Raw genomic sequence first — 27430 nt, 5'->3', positions numbered from 1 at the left:
TACAGTAGGAATATGAATACTATCTCCACATAAACCAGTTTGATTTTTTTCTGGTTTTCCCTAGCTGTTTTATTTCATACCGACATTCTGATCATTTGCCATAAGGTTATCAAGTTTCACAAAATCTTTACAATATGTAAAAATACCCGCGTGGTTTGTGTTTACTTTTAAGGGACCCAAAAATTGTTTGATACTAATACAGTCGAGCAATGTAGACCCTAGGAGCTTGTAGCATTTCATAAACAATACATTACAACATGTCCTTGTCTCATTTATATAAATTAAAAATGATAACTTCTGAAAGAGTTAGATTAATTTATATCTTGTTTCTAACCACAGCAGTAATCATGTTAAGTGTAATTGTCAACTGAGTGGTTGAAGTCAACCTGTTTGGCATGCAAAGAGTGCGTGGTATGATAAGGTGTGGTTTGATGCTTTAAGGTGTTCTTCGGTATTTATGTTATACATTTGCCAGAGTGATAGAGATGGCCAGATGCAATGTGTTTATATTTAATAGAGTAAGAGTTTTAGTTGCTAAATGTTACTGATTTTGAAATGGGTAATTTTTAAATGCTGCATTTTGTTAGGTGCAATGAGAAAAGTAAAATCTAGTTTTCAATAAAAGAAAGAAAAGAAAAAAAAGAAAGAAAGATTGAAGTACAGTTAATTTTTTCTGTTGACCTCAGCTATTTGAGTACATTTTGAGTTGGCATACAGGTACAATTTTGAGCAGATGTATCAATTTCATTATTTAAGGTATATCTATTACTTGCCCTTGAGATTTAAGCACAGGATCTTTCAGAAAGAATAAGTAAATTTAAGGAACAAAAACTGATAAATAGGACAAATTCTATTGATAGGGATTTAAATTCAGAAACATACGATAACTTAATGTTACACCATCTTAGCACCAAGATGCTTTATTGTATATATATATATTTATATGCTTGGATTGTTACCAGGATATTTGAAAAATCAAATATGCATCACCAGGTGACTGATGTTATTTATGATTATCAAAAAAAATTTAGTAACCCATTGAAAAGTTTAAAAATACATTTTTATCAATGAAAAGTTTTGGAACCAAGTAATTTTACATGAATGGTGAATGTGCCTAGTCAAGTGAATTATGAGCAACATAAGTTGTAAACAGCATACAAATATTAGAGCATGTGGCTTTAAATGAACATTCAGTGTGCGCCATATAAAATTCAATCATTTAATGCACTGGTTTGTACATTGTTTATTTAATGGTTGAAAATGTAAAATGCACATAAGTCTTCCAAAAACATCATCAATGGTTTTAATGGATTTTCCAACTAACATTTTACCTACTTTACCCTCACAAATGACAAAACTTTCACTCTATTTTCAACTGTTTAGACTTTTAATTTATGAAAAAACAACATTTTTATTTAATTAAGCCTGTTAATTTGTATTATCTGATAGCGAGTCTTTACAAATAGGTAAAAATGCAAATAACAATGAGCTTTCAAAGACAATGCAATAAATGTAGTCCGCTCCTGTTGTATGCTTGAAAATCAAGGTGTTAAAAAAAAAGGATGCACACTCAGAAGCAATTGCCAGCGGCATGCTGTCCTCTGTCATGTGAAATAATAGTGTGATAATTTTGCATGACTAAAACCTATGACAGTTAAGTCGACTCGGATCTAAACATGTCTACACATTGTGGTAAGTGCTGCATGCAGTGGTATTCATGAATTAGCCACAATTAACATGGCTTTAGTGTGACTGCCTCGCATGTCTGCAAATCTGAACTTTTTTACTGACTGTAACTTGTTTACTTGCTATATTTGTGTAAAAAATCTGTCTACTTTCTATGTTGAATAATTAACTAAAATGTACAGGAAAATGACTGAACTTTATTCATGAAACAGATGTGTTACTTTTATGCATGAATTTTTCAACACCCTTACAACCACTGCTTTGCAGCATCCAAGTCTTGCTGCATATATTCTACAGAAAAAAAGGTTGTTTTTCTCAGTTCACAAACTTCAGGTAACCTTTGATAATAAAATCTTCAACACTTGTGGGCTGCCAGTAAATAGATTTTGTCTCAGCGTCTGTCACATTTATTGTATCATTTTATTAAATGCATCAAATTTAGTGATTTCATCAACAGTGTGTAATTGCAAGAAAAAGACAGCAAACACAAGCCGTCTCATTGTACATGAAAAGCATTTAGAAGATATGCAATTATCCTGTCCTTAATTACTTTGGCTACACTGATCTAGATTTAGATTTGTGGGGAGACATAACTGATAGCCCTTGCACCTAACAAAGGTGCCTCTTTTTTAAGTCCACTGACAGATAACAGAGACCAGTCATTTATCTTGTCTTTGAGCATTTATAATTTTAGGCACCTGGGCAGTCGGTCTCAGATAAAGTATGTACGCTAGGTGGACCTCAGTGGCCATCTATTAATCTACTCATCACATTTAAAAACAATTTGCATGAAAAGTTGTTTTGTTAATTTAATTGACTTTATGTACTTATTGGTAATCTCCATCCCATTGGGAGAGGAGGGGCAGGATTTCAATGGAATTTTTTGATTTTTCAATTAGTTGTCAGGAAATTTTCAAATTTTATGCTAAAAAATCACATTTATAGACATAACAAAACTCAAGTAGAATGCTACATATTTTGCACTTTAAGGGTTACTATGTAAAGTGCAGAAGGACAAAACAGTGACCGAACATTTGGAAGTAGGAGGGGTTACAGCTCAGTGAAAGAAAAAGTTTTGTTACTGTATGTTATCAGTGAAAAGTTGAAATACTCAATTAGGTGACACTTTAATGCTCATTTATTGAATTTATGGTTTAAGATGGTCATTTTGCAGCCACTGCCCAAAATTTATTTGTACATGATGACCCTTGATAAATTGAAAAGACACTCACTTAGTCTATTTTATGTTCCGTGCCAAGCATCAATATAATTTTTTTGAAAATGAGTGGAGGTTTTTCCGAGTCCTGTATCCTCTGATTACTCATAACTCCCAATTTCTGAAGCTGGTATCTGCTCTCTGAAAAGACATTTGTGTCACTCACCAGCATTTCGTCCCTGTAAAATGCAATTTGAATTTATAATTAAAGAGCCGCGACCGGTTTGATTCAGTGATATGGTACCGAAGGTGAAGGGGTTAGCTGCTAAGTATGCACACTGGCAGGCTCTGTCTCTTTGTTTATACTGAGGAGGGCATAATTAGATGAACTGATAAAACCCAGGAGGACAATGACGGTCCTGAAACTGACTGATTTTTTATGACAAAGCTAACTCACTGTGAAGATGGAAAGATGACAAATTTCAATAATCATTTTTCTGCCTGTCAGTACACTCGGTGCAGTATGTTGGCCCTCCATGTCAAGTAGTTGTAAACTTCTTGAAGGCTTCAAACTTTTCCAAACTTATCCAAGTCTATGTAACTGAGAAAGTTGTGATATTATTTGTGTTAATTACATGCAGACTTTGATTATAAGTTAACGTGTGCCAAGGCAGTACACTGCAGTCCTGTGCAGAGCAAATTACATTTTACCTGCTCTTTTGCATGCTTTCCATCATCACGAACTAGTTTTCCTTAATAGTTCTAAATAAACAGCTTCAAATCATAAGTTGGCCTTCGGAACTTTAGTAAACCAATGGGTTACAAATCACCTAACCCTTCTTCACTCCAAGAACAAGAACCAATTTCTGCTAGACATGACAACTTCCCTGGTAAACCCCATTTTTGTCAGTCGCCCTCATCAGGTGACAGTATAATCGTTCTTAATAGAACACGTAGTTTGGTATTTTTAGATTAAAATATTTTTAGACACTTTCAGATACATTCTTGGTATTATCGGGTTAATTGTTTAATTATTTCTATATTATGATTGTGAAAAAAAATCTGCTTTGTTTATGTTATTATGAGTGAAAAGATAGATGAAGAAGCACGGAATTTATATGAGAGAAAGCAAAGCTTTTAAATAATTATTCAGTTGTAAACTTATTTTCTAGGGACAATAAAAAGAGTTATTGTGCCTCTTATTTTAAATATTTTGTAAACAGAAATGTGGCAGTTTTCATTTTCTTCTTTATCATATTATTATTATTATTATTATTTTAGTTTGAATATAACTTTGGACTAACTTTTAAAAATTAAGGTTAACCCATGGTGAAAGTTTTCCAGATTATGCTGGATTTCTGGATTTTTTTCTTCATTCTTTGCCCTGGAACTGACAAGGACCTTGTGCCCCCTGATCCCATTTAAATTTTCAGGATTATCAGTTTTTACAACTTTTGCCCATGTAAACCTCTTTTTACAATAAGATTTAATCAAAACATTTCTGGAAAGTGTGTTTGCTTTCTCTGTGCTCCCTAAAAGTATTCAAATGAAAAAAATTATTGGTTGATTACTGTATGTAGATTAGATTTTTTAAAACTAAGAGTGAATTGTTTGTTGTATAATAATGACTGAATTTTAGAAGATGAAAACTATTTTACATTTCAGTGATTAATTCATTGTCAGAAAGTAATCTATGTTGAATTAAAATTATTGTCAAAAATGGAAAAAAAAAACAGTGTTGAATTAAAAAAAATTGTTAAGTAAAAAACTCCTTTCGATTGTCCTCCCAGTTCCATCATATTCTTAAAAAGTCTCTTCATCCTTTACAGGATTTATAGCTTTAAAATTATCAAAATGGAAAATTCTAGGGGATAGTTTTTTTCCATTTTAATGATTTTCCCTATTCTCACCTATCAAAAAAAAAAATCCAGATTTGCCTTTAATTTAAGAATATTCCCTCAACCTTTACAAAATATGTATTATTACTATATTATTTAGATAGAAATTAGATTACTTAGAAATTCTGGCAGAAAGTTTTTCCTTTTGATAGTCTCCCCATTCTCATTATTTTGAAAACAGCTTTTTATTTAAACTTAAGAATGTTACATATTTTAACCTTCACAAAATATCTTAATGTTTGAACATAAAATGAAAATTCTGGAGGAAAGTTTTGCACCCAATTCCACTTCCTGTCTCTGGTTCTTGTGGGATTGCGTGATATCTTTATATTGATTGCAATCCCTTGAGGTAATTTTCAGGTATTAAAATTGAAGTCTGATTGAATTTGCACTGCAAATAAATTTCCACAATGCACTAAAAGAACTGGGGCAAATTTGCACAATCTTACATGGGTGTGTGTAAAACGAAGCGAAAAAAACTAGATGAGAATTATTTGTATATAAAGATACATTTATAATATATGTGTATTGTTACTGTAAAAACATGTATTATAAAAACAGCTTGTAAAGTTGTATTTTTCTGGTATTTTCTATTTAAAAGCAATAAACTGATCCATTAGGTTATGACTTATAAGCTAAAATTTCTTTAAATGTAAGTTCGATTAATGCCTTTATATGTTTAGTAACCTGAAGGTTGTTTACACATATATTTACATATCAATTTCAAATTAACTATCAAACATAAATTATGATTTGCCTTTTATTAAGATTAATCACACAGTGTTTGAGTTAAGGATTTTTGAACTTTTCTGTTTGAAAACCATTGTAATAAATTTTGCTGAAATAGAAATTTATTAAATCTATTTCTGGGATATTTAGTCTCTTAAATTTATTGAACATGTTCCAATTTGATTTTATTTTAATAAAAGTGCAGAATAACTACCGGTTGTTTTTTCTTTTAAAAAATTAAGGAGTATTAGATAAAGGAAATGAAACCACATTTTCTGACTAGTTTATGACAAAATGTCAGATTTCATTACACTTGGACATGGCAGTGAGCTCCAAGAGGCGTAAGTCAAATGCTAGCAAACTAGGTTAAAAATTAGTTTATACTGTTTAATGTACTTTATTCCAGTTATCTATTACTTGCATACATGTTTATTTATTTATAAATGTCTATATGATAACAGTGCAGATGATCATTATTGATAATATTACATGTTTTGTGAATGACTAATTGAACTGTGACTAAAGCTGGTCCCAAAACCTGAAAACAACTTGTGAGTAAAACATTTATGTCGCTGACAATGGTAACCTTTGATTCACATACTTTTTAAAAAAATAGGGGAATTACGATTAAAGTCATGTATTGAACAAATCGATGAACAAACACGAACGTTTCATAATTTATTACTAACATTGCTTATATGGAATTGTTGGATTTGTTTTATATTTTTTTCAAACCCATACTCATTGGTACCATGTTGAATAAATAGCAAAAGAGAACATCAGAGCAGAACACACAAGACCTTTGTTGCCCTGCTGAAACAATTTGTATTCCACTTAAGCAATGCAGAGTATGATCTGCTGTAACATACTGCACTATTGTTACATTCAGCTGTGCTTGATATGATGCAGTGTAGCTGTTCATATTTAATGCTAAAAATCTAGATTATATATTTATATGTGCAGTGTTTTGATTTCCAAAACAATGATGGTTCATTTTTTTTTTCTTTCTGTTTCTTTTTTTTTTTTTTTTTTATAAAGAATATTACTACATATGGGTCATGATAAAAATTAAGAGAGACAACTGTTTGATGATTGTACTTCGTAAAGCAATCCATTGAAGTTTATAAGTTCTCTCTCTCATTCTCTCTCTCTCTCTTTCTCTTTCTCAAAATCAAGAGAAACAACTGTTTGATGATTGTACTTCATAAAGCAATCCATTGAAGTTTATAAGATCTCTCTCTCTCTCTCTCTCTCTCTCTCTCTCTCTCTCTCTCTCAGTTTGTCAACTATGAACATGTGCTGCTGAAATATACTAAGTTACACATTTTACAAGTGATTTTAAATATTTTTCTATTATTAAGATACATTACATTTATAAGTTCCCTCCTTTTATTTATTCATTGATATATTGCCCAGAACTTTCTATATTCCTCAACAAGTGACCGTATGTTATCAGCACTAAATGAAGGTTTTGTTACCTGCTATGAAGATTTAATACTCCAGGAGCACCTGTCAGTAGAAACCCCAACCCCTTCTATTGATAGAATTGTTCCCTGTAGTAGTGACTTATAATTATGTCAGACCACCTACCAAACAAGAAGCCGAATGCGCCAGATGACCTTCTTTCAAAACTTGACACAATTAGATTCGGGCATATTAATTTGCCTCTCATTTTCAGAACCCATATTGTGAAGGAGATGATGCAAAAGTGAGAAATACTGCGATATCGCTTTAGTTGTGTAAGCGAAAGTGGGACTGCACATTACTAGTTCTTCCATGCCTTTGTTCATGTCTCCCTGATTGTGTTCTTCCCAAGCAACTATTGATTTGCATGCACTTTCTTTAACCAATCTTAGTTCCATTGTCCTCTTTTTTGCTCTAAAGGATGCTAATTTTTCCTACAAGGATCCTGGAGAACTCGCATTCATTTGCCATCTTCGTTGTTGTTAGTTTTAAAAAATCAATATTGAAATTTGAGACAAGAATAGCAGGGCCAGGAAGAAAATGTTTTGGGAGCATTGACAAAACTATGGTACTGTTATAAAAAAGATGGAAAAATAATTGCTATCAATGCAATTAATTCTTTTTTTCCCTTTCCAGAGAAAGGATCAGAGTTGAGAAATAATTGTCAGAGTATGAAAAAGAGAACAGATGCCTCGGTGAATTTACTGGCTTGTTGGGTTGTTTAATTACCAATGTGTAGTTTTGACTTGAGGGCTTAATCACCTTAGCAATCAGACTTACCTACAATTTCTGAACCTCTTGCTGAGTTAAAGCCTGTGTTTTCTCCTAATTAATAATTTCCTTTGAATCACCTGTAGAAGTGCAGTTGGCGACCTATTCTCCTTGATTGTTATGGTGGATTACCTCCAAAAAATGAACCTATTATAAACAGCATGGATGGCAGCATTTTCAAGATGCCTATCCTTATCTTAAGATAAATAAGTGGAGTTCTAGGTTGAATCCTTTGAATGGAGATAAAAGAAAAAAACATACAGCAACCTATGTGATGAAGCTGATATATTAGATTTCACTGCAATAGCACAAGAAAATTGGAAGCACATATGGAATAGATCATTATAGCATTAATTTGCAGAAAAATTCTATAATACTTAAAAGGAAAGAAATAAAAAGAGTCAGTGGTGTGTTTTGCAATAACGATGAAAATGATGACAGCATGGGCATTTTCAAAAATATAAGTTCCTCCATCAAAAATTTACAAAAATTATTTTCAGTGTAGACATCTTTTCTTTTCTGACCCATTTGCTAAAGTCTGTATGATAAAGTGATCCAGGACTCCATGCTTTGATATCTTCAGACAGATCTTGCATAAACATGTGCATTCACCGCATAATGCTCCCTCCACCTATTTCTAATGCTAATAGACTGCTATCAGGGACTAATAACACAGGGTTTGGTGTAGAAACAAGTAATTTTATATCACCTTATAATATTGGATTTTCTTTAATGAAATTATCCCACTCTTGTGCTTATCATGTTGTGATGTTGGCACTATTTTTCTCTGAAAGTGTACCCTTTTTTAGCCCTTTTTACCCACCCAGTCAGATCTACAAGGTTGTGATCTTAAACGAGGAAAGATGAGTACACTATGAGTATCTCTATCCAGTCAATTGGGGATTAAGTGTAAATCAAATAAATTCAAACACTCCAGTGTTTATTCAGTGCTCTAATAGCAGTTATGGGACATTAGCCATGTAAATAAAACAACAATGCTGGTGTAACAGATAGTGTAACCAGCAGATTGCAGACAATACATTATGTTTGCTTGTGATCAGAGGATAATCAGTAGATAATAATAGGACATGAAACACAGGTATAAAGCCAGTAGCCAGAGGCTAGCATAACACCACAATACTATCAAGAATCAAACATTATGGACCTGACATGTTAATATGCTGAGCTCTGCCCTGTGATTGGTTGAGAAAAAGAGGGGGAGGAGCTTAACTGTTCATACTGTCACTAGAGAAGTCAAAGCTGCTGTGTTGATGATTGTTAAAACTGGCCAGTGTTGTAGATGTGGTGTGAGAGAGTGCAGTCCAACAAGTGGACATCACTGTTGACCGGTTAAAACCGTGATAAGACTGTATCCGCATGGCTCACTAGTAGCATGAGACTTACTTGTTAAAGAGTTCCTTACTCAAAGACTCGCTGTACTTACTGTGACCTCTCCCACAGTCTTCAGCTGAGTTCTATAAGTATCTAGGGTAAACTCCCGTTCGTCGTCCTTGACGGGAGATTTTGCGCATTGATTTGCATACTTCTTTACAACTTAGGCCAAACCTGGAGTATTGAACTGGGCGCAGAACAGAGGACAAGCACTGCAACCATTTCGATTGCATGGTCGAGAACGGTTGGGTACATCAGACCATGTATGCTACCAAACGCAGGAGGCGAACGGTAAAGAGGTGAGTGTTGAGGCTGCTTTTAAGACCTCGAGGCAGCTTTAGGGGACCATAGGGACCATTTCAATTTTTCTGCAATATTAGAGTATTTTTGATTTTTTCAATATTCAGATCTGTGATAAACATTATATTCAAGGAATCCCTTGAATTTTTTATGCATCATTGTGATACAGGAATATGTGTATGCTATATATATATACAGTATATATAGTATATATAGTATGTATCAGCGGATCAGCATCGTACATGTGACAGATTACAATTTTACAATTTAGGAGCAAGATTTAAGGTTAGGCATGTGAGCATTGGCTAGGCACCTTGATTATTTGATCTACTAGTAGAAATGTATTTGTATGTGTAGCATGTTACATCATAGTTGCAGCATCTTTAGATTCCTATCTATGCAAAATTCCTGAATTATTTCAAGTCAGATATGATCAATATACAATGCATGATACAATCTCCTCAGTGAACAAATGCACTGATATCTTTTAAAGACCCTGATAGTAGTGAATTCTGACATTACATGAATAGATACACTTAAAATCCCCTTAACCAAGATAATAACAATTATGCAACAGGCTTCACTTTTAAGTGAGGTTATCATGAAAACAGTGGGTCTCCAGCAGAGAGACTGTCTGTGATAACTTTGACCCTCGAGATCAGAAGATACCTTTTCAGGATTCCCCCATCACAGATTCTGACTTTGCTAGGACTTCTGGTGATAGTATAACCTGAAGCAGAAAAGCCAGGGATCTCAAGATCAACTGCATAGTGATTATTTAATGTTTAAGTATTGAAGAGGGAAATGAATGGGAAGCCTGGCAGGTGCAATATTGAAAGAAAAAAAAAAGTGGAATATCTCAGAGAAATGACTTAGTTAGGCTTTGGGTTTGCTATTACTTCCTACCTCAGGAAAGGGTTCTTCTAATTTCCTTTTTTAACCCTGTTTTTTTTTCTATTTGTACACTTGGAATAGCTCGATGGGTCTTTATGAAGTGTACTAAATGAGGATGTATCTTTATAGTTGGAGTTGACCCTATATTTAAACAACCATACAAAATGTCATTGAAAAAACATTTTTTTTCTTCTCATGTTTGTAATAGGGTCAACTAAGTTGTTTTTAAATGGTCTCAACCATTTTTCTTCTTATGAATTTGGCATCAGACGTATATGTATTTTTTTTTTCATTTGTGGTAAAGCATTTTTTACAGATTGCATTGTAGCTGGATGTGTCATCTACTATGAAGGTAGTTGTACGAAAAGATAAAAAATACTACTCCTGTAAATGTAAGTTATGACAAATGATAGATTGGTTTGTAAGGTAAAAGGATTGACAAAATATTTCTAAAATTTATATTATTTTGCAGCTATTTTCAGCTTTTTGTGTTTGTATTTACAATATGTTCAATTTTGTTATGTATGGATATTTACTGTCAGTTGGCCTTTTGAAATACAACATAAATATGTCGCAAAGGGAGTGAATCAGAAAAGACAAGAAAATAAGTATGATTTCTAGAAAATGAGAGACCAAAATTGAAAATAGATTTGATTAAGTGAATCTCATTGTCATGCTGACAGATGTCATGCTTGTAGGCAACTCAGATTTCTCTCTCTTAGTCAGCTTTTTGCTTTATGAATTATTCAGCAGTTTTCCTTTCTAATGATACCAGGAGAAATTTGCATTGTGATTTTGAAATATAATTTTCTGAGATACAAGTTAAATATCAAGCAGGTAAACTAAAGAGAGAAATGATTATAAATATGTCACTTGGTAATACTCTGATTATATCAGGAAAACTGGAGATGTGAAATAGACAGCTAGCCTCCATGTTTGATGTCTGTCCAGACTTGTTTTGACACTAAGATATGCTCAGGTGTGTGCTAGAACACTAGCGTTTTGTACCTAGTAAACAAATTAATTTCACCCGAGCTTAAGAAAGAATGCTTTGTTGTTATTTTTTGAAAAAAAATTTTGAAAAATAATTTTTCCAGCTTTTGACTTAGAAGCTGGGTCATCTGCAATGATGGATTTACTCCATTCTCATCGTCACTTGTGATGAATTGCACTACAAAAGCTTTTGAATATACTTATATGCGGATCTCAACTCTCATTTAAAACCAGACACATTGCTCAAAATGCTAAAAGGTGACAGTCACAAGTAATTTGTGCAAGGTGTTTGGTGTTCCAAAGAAGTGGTGTACAAGGAGTGTTATGTTCCTGTGTACTGGAGGTAGGAAAGCTGGACTCACTGGAGTCGGGGAGATTATTAAATTTATTTACATAATGATAGGGTCCTGCTTCATTGCTATTCACATCTCATTACTAAAATATTTCACTAAGTGAAAACTTTTGCAAGTCATTACCCCTGAAAGATAAACTGTACCCCTTTTGTTCTTTGTTTCATTGCTCCATCTTTTATTGTATCACTGTTGCCGTTATTGTTTGAACTGTACGGAGTTTTAAAACTGAGCACTTTTTAAGTTCAGCAACATTTTCCCAGTTAACAATCAGCATTTAATAATTGATTATGTGTTCCTGGCAACAATATGTGTGGACCTTTTTCTGCATAAAGGCCGTTACCCTGTGGAATCCAGAGTGAAACCAATTTGGTCTTACTTATTAGCTTACTTATTGTTTTGGGAGAAAGAACAATGATTAACAGAGGGGATTTCATTAGTTTTCACCTGTTGAGAATTTTATACCTTTCTGCTAAGCTTATAATCCTGAGGAAATATGAATGGAAAAGTGTGAACAGCAGAATCGATGTTTGTTGCAACAATTTTACAATTACACTATTAAGTTTATGCTCTCCACTGTGCTGTTTTTGAAATAAGCCAACTTATCAGATTTTTGGTGCACATGTTTATTTACATAAGAGATATTAACATTTTAAATTACTTTTGAGAAATTGAAATTGAAGTTATGAGAATTGAGATATTTTTGTTCATTTGAAATATGACTACTTGGTTTATTGATTAATAGAAATGAATTTTTATTAAATTTTTTTTTCTTATCAAATGACAACCATATCATTATTGTGTCATTTGGTGATGGAAGCAAAAAAAAAAAGAAGCATTGGTTATTTAACAAGAATACCACAATATTTAAGGGTACATTTGTAAAACATAAGTGATTTTTATCAACTTATTTTTTAAAAAATCATTACTTCACTTAAATGATAACATAAAAATCAGCTTTAAACTGAATTTGAATTCACAGAGTTCATTCTAAATTTGCTGTTAAATGTATTTGTGGGTGTACATCTAAAATGAAATTCCCACCACCACACTGAGAAAGTTGAAACATTATTAATTATTTAAACAGCTCTATTGTGTGGAAGGCTCCAAAGATATTTTCAGTTTTGCAAACAGGTCTGGCCTATGTGGAAAAACACATTAAGGAGGTGTATTTTTATTCGAAGTCATGAAAAACAAGATTCCTTAGAGATGTTGTCTGAAAAACCTTTCCTAATGGTGAGCATTTTGCATAGGCTATTTATCAAGTAAGCTATTACAGGCAAGTATCCTCTCATCCTTTGGATTTCTTGCATAAGCAGATTGAATAATCAGACTTCTCTCTGCAGATTTGAAAAACTTATCTTCATTATACAAAAACAATAGAACTCTTTGTTTGTGGAGACTGAAGAAACACTTTAATTGTCATGATTTAGTTTTTATTGTTGTGAACTGCCAAAATTGGGCTTTTCTTTTCTAAATTGAGTTGCATTGGAATGTGATGAGTTTTTTTTCTTTTACCTTTCTTTTTCTTTTAATTACCTATAAACTAAGTTTTGTAGAAACGCATAAATAAACTAAATGGATTTTATGAAAACAATCGTCATTTAAAAGGTTTGTGTTAGTGGTATTTTACCGAACCAAAGATCTTGAATATTAATATCTTTGCACAGGGTGTTTATTCTAAATTGTTAATAACCAGCAACTGAGATTCTAGCAAAAATTATACCAGCAGATTTTTTTGCATGTACGTTGCTTGTTGCGCCTGGTTGTTTGATATTGTGAGCAAAATGAAGGTCAGTCAAAATGGAGACCAGTATATTACACTTGCAGAAATGTCTGTGCACAGTTAAGAATGTTGGCGACGGAAGGGTGAAAAGAAAACGTCTTTAAGATTTAGTATATGTAGTGATTTAATATATCAGATCTTTCCCCAATAGTTATGGCAACATGTTTACAAATCTACGATGTTTTTAATTAAAGTTTATGTCAAAAAGATCTGGACAAAAAATTGTTATAGAAAGATGATTTATTGTTCGAAATAGCTCGGTTATGCCAGGATCAGTTTATGTTAACCGTTACTGAATTGGAAGATAGGAGTCGTGAGCTGACCGTGCCTAAGCGTTTGTTTTTTGGTTTTAACATATACATCTGAAGTAACTGAATAAACTGATAATTAGCATGGCATAAGGTGGGTTCTGCCAAAAAAATTTATTATACAAGCATAATAATGATTTTTCAATACAATGAAATTTTATTTTTTATCGCTTTTCAAATGAACTGAAGATGATTTGCAAAGGATTTTAAATAATTCTGAATAACTTGCAATTTTGATGGTATCATTATGCAACTTCTCAGTTGAGAGGGTGCCTAGTTTTTCAACTCTTTCTGTGTTACTTGTAATCTACTGCCTTATTTCAGTTTTCACTATTTATTATGGATGAAATTGCTAGTTTACAGAGAGAGATTAGAATTATACATTCCTTGCTCATTGTTCCATAGATGCACAACCTGTGCTTTATGGAGATCTCTATTTAATCATGAAGATGTGAAAATGTAAAGAAAGAAAATAATGGGCTTGAAAGTATTTTAAAGTACTACAGTTTATTGAAGTTAACTTTTTGTTTTCATCTTGTTTATAATTTATTAATTTATATTTTAAGATTTTTCTTCTTGAAAGACATTTATTGCATGCTGTGTTGTGTAGACATAAAGGGAAGCTTGTAACTTACTGTGAACAGAAGTCGTCACCCGTTGTTGTTTATGTAATTGAAGTGTGTCATGGAAAGTCAAAGTTGCGTGCAAGGACCATAGCATCGACATGCAAAACTAAGTAGGACTTTTATATGGTGTCTAAGTTTTGCCTCGGGCTGTAAGTCATGCTGAGAAAAATTAAGAGAGGCACACGCTTATTTTGAATTTATCTGACCAATCTCAAGTCCAGACTGTCAGGACAGTGATGGGTCAAATTAAGATTATCCTCATCACAACATGTGGTTTGTTGGAAATATTTGGTTAGTGCAAAACCTTGGTAGGTTCAAATATTAATGTTATCCAGTAGGAGTTCACTGTTGTATCTTTGCTTTGAATTTAAGTAGGAGGAGTTTTGTTCATTTTTTTTTTTTTTTTCAAATCTGGCATAAGCAAAAATGAGACATTTAACAGCTTTAAATTCCCAGCACGGGTAGATTTTAGAAAATATTTCAAAAAGTGAAGCAAGCTTGAATTACTTCACCTTTAAAATGTTTTGTTTATTCTCAAAGGTTAAAAAATGTTTTATGTATTCTCAAAAGGCGCAAAAAATACTTAGAAATATGGTGATTGATTTTTTTCTTTGCTATAGCAAAACTAATGGAGCTAAGTATTTAGTTTTTTTTTCTTCTTTATATTGTTAAGACATTTGCAATGTTAAAATAATGAAGTTAAGGTTTTTAAGTAAGAAGTTAAAGAAGGTAACATTGTGGGAACAGTTTTCAAATATTTTTTAAAGATTTTGTCTTCCCTCAGCTGATGATGATTTCATTCTAAAATAATTTACAAGTGGTTGTGCACAATAGTTGACTGATTTTCCACCCCTAAAATGTACCTAAAATGAGGTAATTTTTGGCTTTGAATGACCTAGACAGGTAGTGTTTTAGTTTTTGTGACTCATTTGTATCCCTGAGTTAAAAAAGCACTGTGCAACATAATATTTTATGTAGTATTAGACAAATAACAACTGAGGGAAATCATTAAGTTTTGATGGCTAATGTATGCCACTTAAGAGAATTACACCAAATCTTTTCACAATCTTTTATCCTAAATTGAAAATAAGTCAGTTGGTCACAGATGAAAAGATAGGGTAACCAAGAATTTTTTATGTGACATCATAAGCAGACATTATAAAAAGGGAAGGCAAAATAAATCAGAAGAAGAAATTGTTAGTGTTTTTAATGCCCTTGGGAAATAAGGAAGCAAGATTAGCAACTTGGCATTATTTATCCAGTTGTAAAAATCAATAACTGGAGGAACTGAGGGTAAAGTTTCAGATGTTTATTCTTTTTATTTTAATGACATGAAATATGTATAAGGAATTTTAAAATATTAATATTTATTATCATTAATTGCTAATAAGTAAATATTTGTAAGTAAATGTCCAGAGGCTCATTACTTAGTGCAAACTTCCCAGTCATACAATTTAAATAAGCCCAGATTTTTAAATACTCCTTTTTTGAGATTCCATTTACTTAATTAGACATGATAATTGTCAGCTATTTTGTGAACATGCCATACATATTTTAGGGAAAAAAGCATGCACACTTCTCCATCTCTGTGTATTGTCTTTTCAATTCAGTGTATGTGACTGATCTGTCAAGAAAGTCTAACGTCATTATGAAACTGATTTTTACGTTTTATGTCAAAGTATTTTATCATCTGTATGTAATTGTGGTAATCCAGACCTAAAATGCATGATGTACTGAGAAGACTTGTTTCTTTGAGTGGTACTGTATGATTAACATGTAGGTTTTAGTAGCAGAAGTGTCTTTTCATCTTAGATGATTTTTTTTCTGTAGATAATTTTCATCTTGAAATACATCATGTAGAAGGTCAAAGGATTTTGTCCATAATAAATACTGTGAAAGGTAATTTAGTTATCTTGAACATAAAAGTTAGTCTTTTATTTGACATGTAAATGTTTTACCTAGTAATCTTCAAATGGATTCATAATTTTTGGGGGGAATAACTTTGTATGCATAAAAGCACTAATAGACAGCTCGTCTATAAGTAATACAAAGTAGCTCTCAAAAGCGTTGACTTTTCTTGAAGTTTTAAGTATTGAAGGAAATACTCCAATAAAATGGGAATGCAGTAACTTACCACTGTTGTACAAAAATTCACACAAAGAGTCAGAACATAAGCCATAGGTATACCTGTTTCAATGCAGGGTCTTGCTCTTAAAAAACATTCTTTAGCCCGCAATGACCTAGCCTAGTTACCATGGGAGACACATTCCCAGAACTTTATTAGATTTAAGGAAACAAAATAGAAAAGGTAAGCTATTGGGGTTTAAAGTAAATGAAACAGAATTACTCCTCTTGCTCTTTGGGCTGACCCTTTGATCTGTGCTGCGCTGCCAGGGCAGACCTATTTATTTGGTGACTTCCCTTGTGATTCTTGGAGAATGAGAATTGCGGCATCCTTTCTGATGAAGAACAAGTACATAGGCACCAAGCTAATCCCCGCTGATAGAAAAAGGTGCCACCCTGATCTGTTGCAATTGGAAAGTGGAATGACTTATTAACTTCAGAGCATCAAAGCAATCAGCTGCAGGAGAAAGTCTTCAGCAGAAATCGGTGTCATTTTGGCATGGCACATGTAAGGAAGGGCTCACCAATGCAGAATTTTTGCATTATTTAGCTAGTTTTGGCTTCCGTCTGGCCAGATAATGTAAGTTTGTTCAGCTTTTTTTGGTTAAAGGAGAAGCTATTTTCTGTCATTTAAGTGGACTTTGAAGTGAAAGACAAGGCAATTATTTTCTTTTAAAGAATGCAAGGACCAGACAGATAAGTTATTTTCATTGTACTCTGTTTGAGGAAACAAAAATTTCAAAACCCACAAAACAGGTCATGACATTTTTTTTCCTGCATGTCATGACATTTCTTTTTCTTCACATGTATATTTCCATTTTCCTCAAAAGAATGAGAGGCGAACATGGGGAAAACGGTACACAAACAGGTTTTTCTCTTCAGTGTTTGTTTCTTACTGGAACACTGTCATTTGACAGAAGTACGGAGACAGAATGACTGCTTGAAGTGTCCTTATTTGTTCTTGTCCTGGTAGAAGCAGTCTCTCAGTGCTATTCCATCCGTCATTGGATTTCATCTATGTTTGCTCTGAGAATGATCGCTCTCTATACATAACAGATTGTGCACCAGACAGGTAGAAGATCAGGTCGGACTTCTTGGTGCAGTTCCATTTTGTTATTGCTAAGATGTAGTATTATTAAATTTTCAATCTGACAGAGGCAAAAAGTGCAAGATGATGTGTATTATTTGAAGAACGGATATCACTGTTGATCACTATGGCAATCAGTTCAGAGTCATCTATCATTATAGGGATGCTTCTGTGTGAGGGGATCTTTATTTAATTTCTGAAGGTGCATATGAATAGAAAAATCATGGAATTTTCTTAAGATTTTAACAGATTACCTGCACCTCCAGATATAAATTATTCGGAACAAGACTTTGCTTTTTTTAGTTGCATTTATTATCAAAATGGGGAAATTTTTTAATTTCAGCAAGGGAAAATAATAGAATGTACAGGTATAAACATCTGTCGAAAAAATCTTTATGTATGAATATACTGTGAGAAACCAAGTGCTTTTTATAATATTGATAAGTATTTGTGAGCGCAACATTATGATTTTGAGTGCAATGCTAATATATGACTGGATGGCATAATGTTATTGAATTTTTTTCAAATTTCAGTGTTAAAGTTCCAATGAAAGACCCACCGAAGAGCAACCCTAGCAAGCGTCACCGAGAGCGTCTCAATGCAGAATTGGACCACCTGGCCAGCCTACTACCGTTTGAACAAAGTGTCATCTCCAAGTTAGATAAACTGTCCATCCTTCGACTCAGCGTCAGTTACCTGCGTACCAAGAGCTACTTTCAAGGTAAAAAACTTACTGGTGTTGATAACTGAGAAAAATGTGCTGAGGAGAAGTGATTTTGAAAGAAGACTGGTCTAACTTTGATTATCTTTGAATTTCTTGTCTAGTAACAAAACAAAACAAAACAAAAACACCAATCACTTTTAAAATATTCTAACTTAAAGGTAAAAGAAAGCTTCTCCTGAGTACATGTTAACCTTTCCCTATTTTTTCCTCCTTTCCCTCTTGCTATCTCAAGCAACCTCTCAAGTCGGGTCCATTTTACTTTCTAGTGCAATATTAATCAGCCATTCTACAGTTGGAAAATATTAAATCAATAGCAAGAGATGTAGTTTATATCAATAGTGAATTGCATTCCCATCAAGACTTGTTATTTGTTAATGATATAGTCATTATGGCCCTCCATTATGGGAAGTTGTATTCAGACCACCGCTGAACTGGGCACTTCCTCGGGCTTTGTTCTCAAGCCTCAATGTGATGTATGCCAAGGAAGTGTCACAGCATCTGACAAGTGCAAATGCTGAGCGCAGTCGCCCTCAATTGTTTGTGCCCAGAATTCTTCCACTGCAAATCTGCATTGTGCACAGGAAATTACACATTGTTTAACAAAATGCTGTATAGTGGGAATGAATGGAGTAATAATGTTACAATATGAATCAACGAGTCTTGGTCCATTTAACATTAAAGGCATTTTCCGTGCCCCTGCTGTTCCTTTGGTCATAATAGTGAGAACGTAAATGGTTGCTAGTTTATTGCAATAAAATGAGGTTAGGAGACTCCTAGTAAAGTACATCATACTCATTTAGCCAACAACACATCAGTTTTTACACCCTCACGCACTCGCTTCTCTTCAGAGAAATTGCGATGCATTATACAGTACAATGTAGCTTTGGAAGACTAACAATAATTGGACTTAGAATAGACAAGGTAGCATTCTCTTTCAGTAATTACTTTCAGGAAACTAATTTTGTTTCAAATAAGTCTAAATCATTGTTTTTAAAATGTAGAGTGAGTAACTGCAGTGTCAAGACGTAAACCAGCCCACAGTTGCTCCACTATCATTACTTGTCCACCTCCTATGGAGACAGGGAAGTTGTTACAGGTAGACAGCTGATGAGGAAACCATGACCAGACCAGTCTTATTTATTTCCTCAATGTTTATAAATTAAACGTGTGCATTGTTGCCATTTTAGTTTGGAAGTCATTAATAATGCTACCCACACTATCTTTGAGGTTAAATTGTAAAAGAAGTCCATTGTACACGTACCCAACTTGAATTAGTATATTAATCTTGTAAAAAGGTATAAAAGACTCTTGAGAATAAGTTTTCTTTGGGAAGGTAGCAAAAAATAGCCATGTTATTTCCTTTTCTTAAGACAGCACTGTCTGTTTGTCGTTAAGCACTGGAATGCCCAAGTGAAGTTTGTCACATTGCCCCCAAGTAGTGACAATGTACTGTCACCCAACTATTTGGCAACAATTTAAACCATTTTAGTGAGTGTGTTATTTGAACTGACAGTGTTAATGTATCTGGACTGAAGTTGTGAATTGAACTTTTAGCTTCCCAGTACAAAACTGTGCATTTGTATGCCATCAAGTGGAACGTCTCTCTTGGTCACTCAGGGCTTGGCCCTTACAGCGGTGCTGCACCTACTTGACTCCCGCCTCACGATTAGTAGCGTTCCATTACCAAAGGTGTTTTTCAAGGACTATCACTGTCTCCTAGTTTGCCGACACAATAGCTACGCATTCTTTGGAGTAATAAGCCCAGCTGTATGGTGGTGGTTGATGATGTAGTTGGACGATCTGTATGCATTGTTGTTGTTGACTTTATTTGCAATGACCCGCCCATGTTTGATAACCAAGCTGAAGTTTGACGGAGGAAAAATGCACTCAGTTGCCTGTGCAGCAGACTGCTCACTCCCTATGCCGCAGGCTGATGAATTGCTGCCCGATTTTTTATTCAAATTATAACTAGTCTAAAGAAAGTTAATTCTTTTTTTAATGGTAACTTAACTATTTTCATTGTCAATGGCATTTACAGCTTTTTAAAATCTTCAGGGTTTCCTCAAATTTGGCTTTATATTATAGCTTTTCCTTGCTCAGAGAGGTCATAACAAATTATTACTTTCTCCTGTAAAGCAGTGTTCATTTTTTCTGTCCTTTTTGTCCTTACTAGAGTATTGTATGAATGATCACAACTGATGTTAGATTTAAGTGATTAAAAGCATACAAATGCTGAAATTTCACACCAGGAAAATTGACACTGTATAAGTGCAATCAGTGGAAGTAATTTTCTTGGCAGTTTTACAATGGATAATGAAGCACCAGCAAAAAGGAACACATACATGTACATGTGTTGAAAATGAAAAATACAGAAATGAATAACATCTTGTGCATTAATAATAACACAATAAAAGTCACCTTAGTATTTTAATAACTACTTTTTACGTCATCCTATAGATTGCCGGTGATGAGTCTTCAGGATGTGAATGTTGGAAATAGATTTAAAAATCAAATTGAAATGAATGGTTCTTATGGAAACATGCCCTGTGTCATGTAGAACAAAGTTAATTAAATCTAGATTGATCGTTCTACCTTCACCTGCATCTTCCTTTCAACTTTGTTCAATAAATTTGTTATCCACCAAATTATTTGTTTAGCAACTTCATTCTTTACATACTTTTGGTGCATTTTCTTTTGTGGCAACATTTCACCTTTTAATATGATATTTCCACCTGCTTAATAATATAGCATATCTAAAATCCAATGATGGAATGAGTGTGTCTTCTTACAAGGTAAACAGGTGCTCTAGCTGTCATATATGTTGAGTATCATATTGATTTAAAGGGAGATATTCAAACTTATATTGTATAGATACAAAATAAGATGAAAAAACTGGATTAGTTGAGGAATTATCACATTTGGCCCCTTTGTGTATTTTTGAATAGTTTGGTTAACAAATTTTTGCAACAAAGTTTACAAAAATATACCAATATTCCCCACTGAATCTTATAGTGGTATCTGAATAATTTTTTATTCCATTAGATTTTGAATCTTGGTGGCTGTCAGCAAACATGATAGTTCTAGTGCATATGTATGTATGATTTTCTAGGCCCTATCTTTTCAATTTGAAATCTGTCAACTATATTTAGTACCTTTTCTGCAACAAAATTGCCAGTGGCATTTTTTTCTGTATTCCAAACTGAAATAAGTAATTTATCCCCCTCAATTTCATCATGAAATACTGACTTGTTTCATGTGAATAAATCCATTTAATAAAATCCCTTTTAAAACATATATACAGTTAAAGACTCAGACACATTAGTGAAAATTACCCTACAGTCTTATAGAAAAAAACATGTATTTCAAGTTGGAATATAAAGAAAAAAAAGGGATAATAGAAAAGCAATGGAGTCTTGATGAAGCTGTGATAAGGCACCTTAACCCACTTACAATATAATACTCACTTGTGCACATTATTAAGGCTCGGCAGAAAGTGATTCTGTAAACATTACACGAGCCCTGTGCCAAGGTAATCTTTTCTTCTGCATTGTGGCTTTGTCTAGAGTTTAGAATAGAAAGATTGTCTGGCATTAAAAAACAAGGGGTAATTTAGAATAATGTGAAAGCAAAAATAACATATTAAAGGCAAAAGAAGGAAGGAATGTGACCTTTTGTTGATGTTGTTTTTTAAAACTTGATATATATCCCAATGTGGTTATTAGCCTGTATGTGGGGCATTGTTTGTGGTAATCAGACTTTAATCTGAAACAATTACATCTTCCCATACCTACTTGTACCAGGGACAATGGCAGACCTTCAAACTAGCTTTGTCCATGACGTCACATAACTTAAACTATTGATTTGTGGCTTTTATTTTTGCTTGAATGTGGTACGACAACCCAAGTTAATTGTCTCTCCCCATATCTTTGGGTGCAGCATTATCTTTGAAATTAATTTAAACTGAATTTAAAAATTCGCTTTCTTCATACTATGCTGACATGAAAAGCATTTGGGTCAATTTAAGAACTATACCTATTGTTCATCACACAGCTCTGTTTGACTTGCATTTTACTAAATGCCCCCACTTTTATGTTTAAATATGGATGCTGTGATATTCTGTTCAGGGATGCCAATTATTAACTATGCACAGCCAATTTTTGGGTCATCAATATCTTATTACTGGCTGATTATTTAATATTTCCCAAGGTTGTTTCAATCCTCATGAAGGTTATTAACTTTTGTCTAATGTAATCTATAGTGCACATCAATTAATTATCAAATTCTTGGAACTTGATTAATTAAATACTAGTGCCAGTTAGATACTAAACCCTAGAGTCAGGCGTACTCATTAGAAAGTTTGCAATAAAATAATGAAAGATACTTTTCTGCCTTTATATTGGCATGTGGTGTAATTGTGTACTAGCTCCAAAGATGGTAGAAATCTGCCGAAATGTTTGATATATGCAGACAGAAATAATGACAGCATCACAAAAATATATTTTTGAATTAATGATTAAATTTTTTTTCGTAATGGTGGATATTAATTTTCCTAAAGTGGACCTTGTAAAACAAAGACTTTTCTTTTTTGGTCATTGTTAATACAGTCTGGATTGGTAATGTTCACTGGAAGACATATTAAATAATTCATCATTGTTTTGATTGTAATGATGTTCACCTTTAATTATGTGAACTGATGGACTGCTAGCAGGTAATTTTATGTTAAGTGTTTCTTAAACGCTTATCCATTGAATTCAAAGTACCCTATGTCTGAAGGTTCAAGGGATACCTATACATATTTCATGTATTTGATCTTTGATTTTGTCTCTCTTTAATTATTAGAGTTGACCTGATAAAAAATGTGGATAATAAAAGTTATAGCAGCATGGTTTGAGTGAGCTTTGTATGAAACTGCTTATTTTATGACTTAACAAAATAGCAAGATAGAATGAGGCAGAAAAAGCAGCATGGATAATATTTGAGAAATGGTGTCTGTATACTCCTCACCCCGCTCCCTCCATGCGTCTTTGATATTGTTATGGGATGCGCTCAGTTGTGCCAGGGTTGCTTCAATATGTTCATTAAATGAAGCTTAAAAGACATACTACCGTTTAAAGCCACATGAGCATGATATTGTATCATTTATAAGCCTTATATAGAGAGTACAACTGTTTATTTGCCCTAAGGCAATAATTGACAGCCAAAATTTACTTAAAGTGTGACTTTGATTTATTTTCAAATTTCATTTCCTATAGTGTTAGCTACCTGTGTAACACATAGCACGCACTGAGCAACGGATGAAAGCCCCATTTTCACTGCATGCAAGTGACAAAAACATGCAAAGGTCTTTTTGTTAAGTTGCTTAATTATCCTTTGAGTTCATGTTGAATCTAGGGGGAGATGCCATAGATTCGTGTGTTGGTTGTGTGTCTCAATACATCTTAGTCGTCAGGTATTTACAACTAGCTCGCATGTTGCATGCAACACAAAGCTTGATCAGAACAAGACTTATTTAAAGCTCGACATTTTTTCTCATATTTATTTTCACCCGCTTCAGCTCACTGCAGCATTGTTTTGTTGTCTATGGCTTGTTTGAAGTTCTGTTATAGCAGACGGAATGAAGATTCAGTTACATATCTATACACGGACAAGAAGCAGGGAGATGTACTCAAGGGAATAACTTTTTCTAAGAGTTTCGACCACTTTAGTATCTCATAGGACAGTTGGAACCATGTTCTATATGTTAAGACATGTGCGAGATGGCGAAATTTGCCACGTGGGGCAAAGGCTTCCAAGTTAAGTAGCGCGGCAGCCATTTTTTCCTTTGCCTAAATATGACAACCATGCTCAGTTACATCAAATGTTTGCTCCAGACTCACTACTAACTGCCTGGTTGAAAACAATGCAGCTCTTAGTACACTTTGCATGCATCTTGCCATTAAGAAGATAGCTTCCTGTGCGAACAGCTGAGTACAAACAGGGAACAAGTTCAAACTCTCCAGGTAAGATGTGCAGGAATATAAATCCGTAACTTCAAGGTCATGAGGTACATTTTTTAAATACTGCGTCGTCAGTAGACACCCTTTGATGGATGCCCGTTGACAAGAAAAAAAAGAGCGAGGATAGGATATGATATATTTATATGAATAAATGTAATGCCAACATTTATTATATTTTATAATCTTGTCACAAGTTACGTGTGCAAATTAGATTGGTTTTATTTCACACCTAAAAATTTTTTTTAACATTACAAACATTTGTTATCATTTTATTTCATGACTGAAATAAATTTTAAAAATGTAATTCTGGTGCCATGTGCAAAATATTTTCCATTTCCCTGTTTATGTAATTTAATTTCTCATTTCTTCGGAAATGTGATGCAGAATTTGTCAGTTGAATTTCATCATTTTGTAAAACCTCAAAATATCCTTTTTTCCTTGTGTTCATATTTTGAATAATGATAATAACTTCTATGCAATGTTAATGTACAGGGACAAACTGTCTGTACATACAAACTTTGACATGCTGGGAACCATCACTCCTGACTTGTATATTAAGTAGTTTACTGAAAATACCTGCCGAGATGAAATGTCCCTGATAAAGTCCACCTGATTGATACGTCTGGAAGAATATTTTTTTTGAATCAGAGAAAGTAGAAAGCCATTATCGGTCTTTTCTGCACTAATGGCTACACCCTTTTCATGTCATATGTTGAGTGGCTGAGAAATAGCTTATTCATGGTTGATAATTTAGTATTAGGTTCAGAATACGCCTGAGATTCCATTTGTTTCTCTCTGAAATGACAGGCCAAGAGAGTTATTTTATTGTTCAGAAAAGTATTTAAGGACTGAGCAAGAACAGTCAGCTGTTTTCCACTTGTTCTTACATGTAATTCAATGTGAAGTGAATTTTAAGTAGGATAATTTAGTGTTTTGGGCCAATTTAAGTAGTTAATTGTAAATTGCCAAATCCATTTTTTTTGCCCAATTTCTGTGTTGTGCATGTGAGCAATTTTCTTTTATATGCTGTTGTACAATATACACTGGTTTCAGTGAAAATAGTGGGTTTATGAGTTGTTGCACAGAATGCGGTGGTCTTTGATACAAATTGTTTTTCATGTTAAAGAACCATTTCGTATGTTGTCGTTTTCAAGCTTGAACCCTGTAGCCATGCAGAGATTTTGGTGAATTGAAATGTTTTTCTTAAAAAGGTGTTTATTAAAAAGTAAATAAAATTAATTTTGATTTTTGTGGATTAATTTTCTAGATTTTTTTTTCGTTACATATGTTTTTTTAAGATTTTGAATAAATTTGAAACTTTTTGCAGCATACCTTTACATTTTAAGATTTTAGAAGTTTAAAAGCCATTTTAGGTTATTAAAATGAACTTTCTATTTAAACATCATTCAGATAAGTTTTTTTCATTTATTTACGTATTTAAGAAAACTGTTACAGGGAATTTTATATTGAGACATTTACCAAAACATTACTTGGTTGAATGCTAAATTAAAGAGACCCCTCCAGGTATACTTATTTTACAATATAGCATTAATAAAAAAATAAAGATAAAGTAGTTGTGATGAAGAAAAAAAGAAACTTAGTGTTCCCTTAAGAGCATTTAATATTTTTTGTTTAAATAAAATAGGATTTAAGCATCCTTTTTGCAGTTATTGTTAATAACCAAATATTGGGAGAGACCATTTTAATGCAAAGACCATAGTATTTGTAACTTAACCAAGTTTGTAAATTTTCTTCAATAAATCTTCAAAATCTTTCAACTGTCTGTAATTTTTTTGTTTGTTTGTGACAAACTGAAAAATATATAGAGTGGCTGATTTACATATGGGACTTAAATAATTCAGTAAATTGTTATCAGTTGCAAATGATTGCTCAGCCAAATAATCTGTAATACAGGACTGGAGTCATATATTTTAAAACGGAGGTTCTTTTTCTGAAAAGTTGCTCTTTTCATCCCTTTAATTGACCCAACTTGTGAAGTGGCATGGAATCTAATCACATATTATTAAGAGTGTACTTTTATGGCCAAAAGGGAGGTTCTTTCTATTCCTCCCCCTCCTCTGCCTGTTGGCATGGTAATATACTGGGGTATATTAATCTTACAGAGCTACTTTGACAAATATTCATGATCAGCACTTTTTACTTTAACAATGTGTTACTTGTCTTGAATATATTCAGTAACACCTTTCATCCATAGATAACTGACAAAGGAATAGCTTCTTAAAAATTTTTTTTTCAGTTTTGTTGCTGAAATTTCATGATTAAAAAACATAAGAAAAAAGGCTTAATTATTTTCCCTTCAGATAGATTTCATTCCCATATTTCAGTCAAGCAGTGACTTGCTGTAATGTTTGAACATTGTTTTGCTCTATCAGATCTTAATGTGTTTTCAACAATTTGGAATTGTGTCACTTCAAAGGGATGTCATGTCTGAAAACTATCAGCAAAAGGTGCAAGTCACTAGACCAAGTCAAGTTGATTGATTTACTAATGCCAAATATGTTTTATGCCTTTTGGAAAGCCCATTTATATTAATTACATTCACATTGTCAGAGTTTGAAAAAATGTACATACTCCCATTCTTTATTAAACTAATTTGTAAAGAAGTTGAAATATCAAGATTGTGTCAATTTTTTTCCATTGATGTATCTACTTGTATGAAAAAATACAGATTTTTAAACTATGTCACATATTAGGAATATCTAGTTTTTGAACATAAATGTTGACAATCTAAAAAAAGTAAACCCAAATGTTTCAAATACATATTTAAACAAATGATTAAAGTTAAAACGTAAATTTTAAATAACCAAATAAAGCCTGAAAAAATGTCTGAAAGTAATATTTTTATTATTGGGATTGTTTTAGAGGGTTTTCTGGGCGGGCATTTAAATCATGACCCTACTCCATATTTGGTTACTTCTCTTTTTATCAACTTTTCTTATTTCTGAACATATACTGCCCTAAACTTGTAAACATGTACTGGTACATGCCATCAACTCCACTTACCTGTATTTTGGCCACAGCTGCCAATAGCCACCAGGAGCTACTTCCAGCTTTATTAGAGAGGCAGTGGCTCTGATAACATCAAGGCTAATAGGGGTTTGTTGGTAACTTGATTAACTGCTCAA

At 33.2% G+C, this 27430-nt stretch overlaps 1 protein-coding gene and 2 long non-coding RNA genes across 5 annotated transcripts in view; 2 read left to right on the top strand and 1 right to left on the bottom strand.

Annotated features, from left to right (window-relative positions):
- Positions 1 to 541: 541 nt before the first annotated feature.
- On the bottom strand, positions 542 to 8163 carry LOC147764349 (uncharacterized). The gene is made up of 2 exons (XR_015331622.1): positions 7714 to 8163; positions 542 to 7404 (listed from the first exon to the last, which is right to left on the bottom strand). It is a non-coding gene; the product is annotated as an uncharacterized LOC147764349 (long non-coding RNA).
- Positions 8164 to 8867: 704 nt separating this feature from the next.
- Positions 8868 to 27430, top strand: part of LOC106153899 (uncharacterized) — a 41573-nt gene continuing 23010 nt past the window's right edge. For 2 of the 3 annotated variants that reach the window (XM_013528034.2, XM_013528036.2), the window contains exons 1-2: positions 8868 to 9395; positions 18098 to 18285. In XM_013528034.2, coding sequence (XP_013383488.1) covers positions 9328 to 9395; positions 18098 to 18285 — 256 coding nt within the window. In that variant the 5' untranslated portion in view covers positions 8868 to 9327. Of the gene's footprint in view, positions 9396 to 10662; positions 10683 to 18097; positions 18286 to 27430 lie in introns of those variants that run through there. The other variant, XM_086998365.1, reaches the window with a different exon arrangement.
- On the top strand, positions 18292 to 23171 carry LOC147764348 (uncharacterized). Its single transcript, XR_015331628.1, has 2 exons — positions 18292 to 19384; positions 19843 to 23171. It is a non-coding gene; the product is annotated as an uncharacterized LOC147764348 (long non-coding RNA).

This window comes from Lingula anatina, chromosome 1, assembly GCF_051362555.1.
Source record: "Lingula anatina isolate TDL-2025a chromosome 1, LinAna3.0, whole genome shotgun sequence".
NCBI classification, from domain to species: Eukaryota; Metazoa; Brachiopoda; class Lingulata; order Lingulida; family Lingulidae; genus Lingula; species Lingula anatina.
This window is presented reverse-complemented; position numbering and strand designations above follow the sequence as displayed.